Source organism: Procambarus clarkii, chromosome 28 (genome assembly GCF_040958095.1).
Source record: "Procambarus clarkii isolate CNS0578487 chromosome 28, FALCON_Pclarkii_2.0, whole genome shotgun sequence".
Classification (NCBI taxonomy): Eukaryota; Metazoa; Arthropoda; class Malacostraca; order Decapoda; family Cambaridae; genus Procambarus; species Procambarus clarkii.
In genome coordinates, this window is record NC_091177.1 from 44,018,268 (window position 1) to 44,025,438 (window position 7,171).

A 7,171-nucleotide genomic window follows, 5' to 3' on the forward strand; every position below is an offset into this window, starting at 1 on the left:
GCTACGACGCTGGACTCGGGTCCGTAACAGGCCGGGTACAGCTAGTGTATATTGTTATGATCTCAGCCTGCAGGGAAACGAGTCTCCCCCTTGAGAGTTATTCAGCAAGACCTGACATGAATAAGAGGTCACAGAAGTGTGGACATGAAGATACAGATGTAAAATAATTGGTTGGATTTGATAGACAATTTAAGAATATGGGCAGTGAATTAGGATATAGAGAAATGATTGGTTATGAGATGTGGATAATTTTCTGGAGGCGTGAGGCTCGCTTGAGAGGAGCTTGAGCCACTTGAGCTGAAGAAATCGTGGGGGGGGGGGAAGCCGCACTCCATGTTTACTCCTGTTAGAGAGGAACCCCTAGTTGATATACCTTCAAGAGGAAGGAAGTGGACAGACGTCTCGTCTGAGGAATAAGTTAGGAGGCGTGCCAGCTCAAGTCAGGAACTACAGAAGGTGTTGAGGGGACAGTTAAGGCAGTTATGTGGGTGGCCTGAGTTACCCTGAGTGTCGCCGCCCCGTCAGAGAGCGCCCTGCATGAGACATTTTTGTGGTTTGTCTGGGGAAGAAGTTGCTGAGAACTTCGAAGCCAGCAGAGGAGGAGGAGTTGATGAGACTCCAAGGTTGTGGAAGGTACTGAGCTCTGTGGGAGAGCAGACCCTATAGTGAGGAGTTGGACCTCAAGCTGTGAGAGGAGAAGCAGTGGAGCAGAGTTTACATGCTTTTGTGATACCAGTGGTGAAGCACCATTGTTGATCAAGGAGGACTTCATGGTGTAGCAGCCAGGAGAGCTGCGGAGGATCCTGGTAGAAGTGGTGAAGCACCGTAGTTGCTCAAGGAAGACTTCATGGTGTAGCAGCCTGGAAGAGCTGCGGAGGATCCTGGTAGTTAAACCCGGAAGAACCTGAAGATGTCAGGGTAGTGAGCTTCCAGATGTGGAAGGGAAGTTCTGGTTGATTACTTGTAGGGAGTTGGTAGAGTGGTTGGTTGTCATTAGCGTGCAAGACGCAGTGAAAGGTGAGTGATTGTTTGCCATTTTTGTGCCAAGGAGTTTTTTATTATTATTATTTTCTACCACAGACGTGGCCGCACATTTACAATGCTAACCAACATATATAAATTTTCTTCTGTCCTATATGGACAGAGTTAGAGATGTGTTAAACATATAGTTCAAGGGTTTATTGAACAATCAACCACAGAAGGTGATTCGGTACTTTTAAAATGCTAAGCTAACTTACATACGTAAATACATAGATACACAGATTTACGTATGCCCTACATAAAGTGTTTGATGTGTTATTAATGTGCATTTACAAAGGTGAAATGCAATTCTGATCATCTTCCATATGTACTTTATACATATTTATATACATACGCACACATATATACGTACATATACATATTTACATGCATATATACATACACATGCATTCACATACATTTGTCTCTTTTACTCTGACAGGGTGAGATAGCTGACAGATAAACTAGCGTGCAATTAAGCACTTAATCACTGAAGGTGATGAAGGTGCTTTTACAAGCTCACGTTATATAGTTACATCACATACATACATTGTATAATTGATACATTACATGGTCAATCTTGGATACAAGTCCAATATATCATCAAGTGTTCCAGTACTCATATAGTAATTACACAGTACAGCATACCTTAGCCCAGGGGGGCGAAAGTCAGTCAGTATGGGACATTCTACAATATAATGTTCAAGAGAGTGCATGTGCTAAAAGAGTGCATGAGAGTGCCAAGGAGTACTTATACTGAAGTATAGAGTTACAATCGTAGGATGGATTAACTGCAGACACACATATGTGTTCTAGGACTGATAGGGTGATCGATTGATCATTGTTGTATAGCAAGGAACTTTTACACTAATATTTATGTTATTGCAGCTATACGCTGGTTTTCCTTGTACATGTTTATAGATATATATTATCTTGCTGATAGTGCAACATTGTGTTATAAGACTTGACCTACTTGAGGAGGTTGGTAATATTAGGTGGTGAATCAGGAGATAGGATACCACTAGATAAGCTGATGATAGAGTTCTGATGGTGTTGGAGTGCAACCTGACTGAAATAGTATAGAGTGTAGGATTCATTATTATTATATGTGTGAATGTATTGTGTATGTGCGTTGTCCAGTAAATGTATTCAAATTTGCCCTTGTCCTAGTGAGGCTTCCCAGGAAGTTGTCCTAGTGAGGCTTCCCAGGAAGTTGTCCTAGTGAGGCTTCCCAGGAAGTAGGTAAGAGAGAGAGAGAGAGAGAACCAAGAACCAAAACAAAGCCCAGGCACACAAGGGACCTAGTGTATACAATGGACACTGGGTTACTCACAAGGGGCCCCATGCTATATACAATGGACACTGGGTTACTCACAAGGGGCCCCATGCTATATACAACGGACACTGGGTTACTCACAAGGGGGCCCCATGCTATATACAATGGACACTGGGTTACTCACAAGGGGCCCCATGCTATATACAATGGACACTGGGTTACTCACAAGGGGCCCCATGCTATATACAACGGACACTGGGTTACTCACAAGGGGCCCCATGCTATATACAACGGACACTGGGTTACTCACAAGGGGCCCCATGCTATATACAATGGACACTGGGTTACTCACAAGGGGCCCCATGCTATATACAATGGACACTGGGTTACTCACAAGGGGCCCCATGCTATATACAACGGACACTGGGTTACTCACAAGGGGCCCCATGCTATATACAATGGACACTGGGTTACTCACAAGGGGCCCCATGCTATATACAATGGACACTGGGTTACTCACAAGGGGCCCCATGCTATATACAATGGACACTGGGTTACTCACAAGGGGCCCCATGCTATATACAATATTATCCAGGGTACACACAAAAGCCCTCCTGTGTTATGGGAGTATTTTGCTATCAGTTCCTAAAGGTTATCCAGCTTATACGAGGGAAGCTTATCACAATATGAGGCAGTTCTTGGAGTGGATAAAACGATGACCAACATCAATGGCAGCTCTGAGGCGACCAGAAGGTTGCCGCTCCTGTGATGGGGCTGCATGGGGGGCAGCTTCTCTTTGTCAGTCGTGCCGGGGACCCCCACTATGTCGTCGTGCCAGAGACCCCCACTATGTCGTCGTGCCAGAGACCCCCACTATGTCGTCGTGCCAGAGACCCCCACTATGTCGTCGTGTCAGAGACCCCCACTATGTCGTCGTGTCAGAGACCCCCACTATGTCGTCGTGTCAGAGACCCCCACTATGTCGTCGTGTCAGAGACCTCCACTGTGTCGTCGTGTCAGAGACCCCCACTATGTCGTCGTGTCAGAGATCCCCACTATGTCGTCGTGTCAGAGACCCCCACTTTGTCGTCGTGTCAGAGACCCCCACTATGTCGTCGTGTCAGAGACCCCCACTATGTCGTCGTGTCAGAGACCCCCACTATGTCGTCGTGCCAGAGACCCCCACTATGTCGTCGTGCCAGAGACCCCCACTATGTCGTCGTGCCAGAGACCCCCACTATGTCGTCGTGTCAGAGACCCCCAATATGTAGTCGTGTCAGAGACCTCCACTGTGTCGTCGTGTCAGAGACCCCCACTATGTCGTCATGTCAGAGACTACCCACTATGTCGTCATGTCAGAGACTACCCACTATGTCGTCGTGTCAGAGACTACCCACTATGTCGTCATGTCAGAGACTACCCACTATGTCGTCGTGTCAGAGACCCCCACTTTGTCGTCGTGTCAGAGACTACCCACTATGTCGTCATGTCAGAGACTACCCACTATGTCGTCATGTCAGAGACTACCCACTATGTCGTCGTGTCAGAGACTACCCACTATGTCGTCGTGTCAGAGACTACCCACTATGTCGTCGTGTCAGAGACTACCCACTATGTCGTCGTGTCAGAGACTACCCACTATGTCGTCGAGCCAGAGACCCCCACTATGTCGTGGTGCCAGAGACCCCCACTATGTCGTCGTGCCGGAGACCGCCACTATGTCGTCGTGCCAGAGACCCCCACTATGTCGTCGTCCCGGAGACCCCCACTATGTCGTCGTCCCGGAGACCCCCACTATGTCGTCGTGCCAGAGACCCCCACTATGTCGTCGTGCCAAAGACCCCCACTATGTCGTTGTGCCAGAGACCCCCACTATGTCGTGGTGCCAGAGACCCCCACTATGTCGTCGTGCCGGAGACCGCCACTATGTCGTCGTGCCAGAGACCCCCACTGTGTCGTCGAGCGTATAACCCCTTGTATTTATACCTGTATAACTTCCTTGTTGCCACTTCCAAGAGTTTAGCTCGCCACGTATCTGCACCACCATGTGGGTCCCCATTCTCCCAGTCTATCTTTCCATGGTTGAAATCGCTCATGATTAAGAGTCTGGAGCCATTCCTGCTGGCAACTGAAGCTGCTCTCTCTATTATATTAATGGTTGCCATGTTGTTCCTATCAAACTCCTGTCTAGGTCTTCTGTCATTTAGGGGAGGGTTGTAAATGACTGCCACTATTATCTTAGGTCCACCCATTGTTATAGTTCCTGTTATGTAATCTCTGAACCCGTCACAGCCCGGAATTCCCATCTCATCGAAACTCCAGTCCTTCCTTATCAGCAGGGCTACTCCTCCACCTCCTCTCCCTTCCCTCTCTTTCCTTACTTACTTTCCTGTACGTGTGTGTGTGTTCACCTAGTTATACTCACCTAGTTGTGTTTGCGGGGGTGAGCTCTGGATCTTTGGTCCTGTCTCTCAACTGTCAATCAACAGTTGTACAGGTTCCTGAGCCTACTGGGCTCTATCAAATCTTCACTTGAAACTGTGTATGGAGTCAGCCTCCACCACATCACTGCCTAATGCATTCCACCTGTTAACTACTCTAACACTGAAAAAGTTCTTTCTAACGTCCCTGTGGCTCATTTGGGTACTCAATTTCCGTCTGTGCCCCCTTACTCGCGTATCCTTCGTGTTAAACAATTTATACTTATCTACCCTGTCGATTCCTCTTAGAATTTTGTATGTAGTGATCATGTCTTCACGAGCTCTCCTGTCTTCCAGCGTCGTGAGGTGCATTTCCCGCAGCCTTTCCTCGTAGCTCATGCCTCTTAGTTCTGGGACTAGCCTAGTGGCATTCCTCTGAATTTTTCCAGCTTAGTCCTATGCAGGACAATGTAGGGGCTCCATGCTGGGGCTGCATACTCCAGAATTGGATTTACACATGTGGTATAAAGTCCTGAAGGATTTCTTACACAGGATCCCAAAGGCAGTTCTGATGTTAGCCAGCCTCGCATACGCCGCTAATGTTATTCTTTTGACGTGGGCTTCAGGAGACAGGTTTGACATGATATCAACTCCTCTCTGCCCGTTTCATGAAGGACTTCATCTCCCATTCGGTATCCTATGTCAGGTATTTTGTTTCCACCGCCTAGTTTCATTACCTTACATTTACTTGGGTTGAACTTTAGTAGCTAATTGTTGAACCACTCATTCAGCTTGTCTAGGTCATCTTGTAGCATCATACTGTTTTCCACTGTCTAAATCCTCCTCATAATGTTTGCATCAATAGCAAATAATGAGAGGAACGAGTCTATACCCTCTGGGAGATCAGTTACATGTATCAAAATCAGTATAGGTCCAATGACTGACCCCTGCGGGACTCCTCTGGTGATGCCTCGCCAATCTGAGGCCTTACCCCTCACAGTGACTCGCTGTCTTCTGTTGCTTAGGTACACCCTTATCCAATGAAGTACCTCCCCTTTCACTCCTGCTTGCATCTTCAGTTTGTGCACTAGCCTCTTGTGTGGTACTGTGTCAAAGGCTTTCTGGCAATCCAAAAATATGCAGTCTGCCCACCCTTCTCTTTCTTGCCTTTTTTTGTTGCCTGGTCGTAGAATTCAAGTAACCCTGTGAGGCAGGACCTGCCATCCCTGAACCCATGTTGATGCTGTGTTACAAAGTTCTTTCGCTCCAGATGTTCCACTAGTTTTTTTCGCACAATCTTCTCCGTCAGCTTACATGGTATGCAGGTTAGGGACACTGGCCTGTAGTTCAGTGCCTCTAATGTGAAGACCTCTTAGAATTTTTATTCAGTTCCTCACACACTTCCTTTTCGAGTGTAGTGAATCCTTCTGCCCCTATCCTCAGTTTCATTACCTATTCCTTTACTGTTGTTTTTCTCCTGATGTGGCTATGCAACAATTTAGGCTGAGTTTTTGCCTTGCTTGCGATGTCATTTTCGTATTGTCTTTCTGCCTCTCTTCCCATCCTGACATATTCATTCCTGGCATTCTGGTATCTTTCTCTGCTCTCCAGTGTCCTGTTATTCCTATAGTTTCTCCATGCCCTTTTACTCTGCTGCTTAGCTAGTCTACATCTCTGATTAAACCATGGGTTTCTCATCTGCATTTTGTTGTTTTCCTATTGAACTGGGACAAACATGTCTGCTGCCTCCTTACACTTCAGTGTGATGTAGTCCATCATATCTTGGGCCGTCTTTCCCCTGAGCTCTGTTTCCCATGTTATATCTGTTAGGAATTTTCTTATCTCCTCATAGTTTCCCTTTGTGTGTGTGTGTGAGTGTGTGTGTGTGTCACAATGATCCGGGTGCTGATAATGAAGCATTGACACACGGTTATTACAAAGAATTCAGGGCATTTTAACTTTAAAAAAAAAAACATTTCATGTTGATTTGCTGCGGTAAATGCTTCCATAATATTGCGGAATTTCTCCAAATGTCACAGCTGCTGTTAGAGGCAAGGCCCTTTGGGATATTAAAATGTGTAGATGCCCAGGCTAAGGACTCGGTGCATTCGTTAAATCAGGCTTCAACATTTTGTTCCAGTTGTCTGCAGCATAAAAAACTAATATTTTTGTCAGCCAGAGAGAAATATTTTGCTTCCTCACTAACTAGAAATATTTTTCTTTGACCCGTAAAGAACAACGGACAAGCTTCTGCAGAAACACATGTGCTGTTTGTGTGTTTTTTTGTTGAGTTTGTTTGCTTGTTTGTGTCATATTTTTTGTCTCGGTTGATGGCTTGTTTATGACAGTTTTGATTGTCTACGTTTGTGGTCTTTCGTCACATTTATTTGTCAGGGAATTGTTATTTTATTGTTTACAATAATGTTATTGTTTTAACTGTAAATTAACTGGGTGA

The 7,171-nt window shown here is 45.9% G+C and overlaps 1 protein-coding gene across 1 annotated transcript in view; it reads left to right on the top strand.

Moving 5' to 3' along the window:
- Nucleotides 1-3,621: 3,621 nt before the first annotated feature.
- Nucleotides 3,622-7,171, top strand: part of LOC138369485 (mucin-4-like) — a 65,265-nt gene continuing 61,715 nt past the window's right edge. Inside the window, exon 1 of the mRNA XM_069332744.1 lies at nt 3,622-4,260. Within this exon, the coding sequence (XP_069188845.1) occupies nt 3,622-4,260 (639 nt within the window). The remainder of the gene's footprint in view (nt 4,261-7,171) is intronic.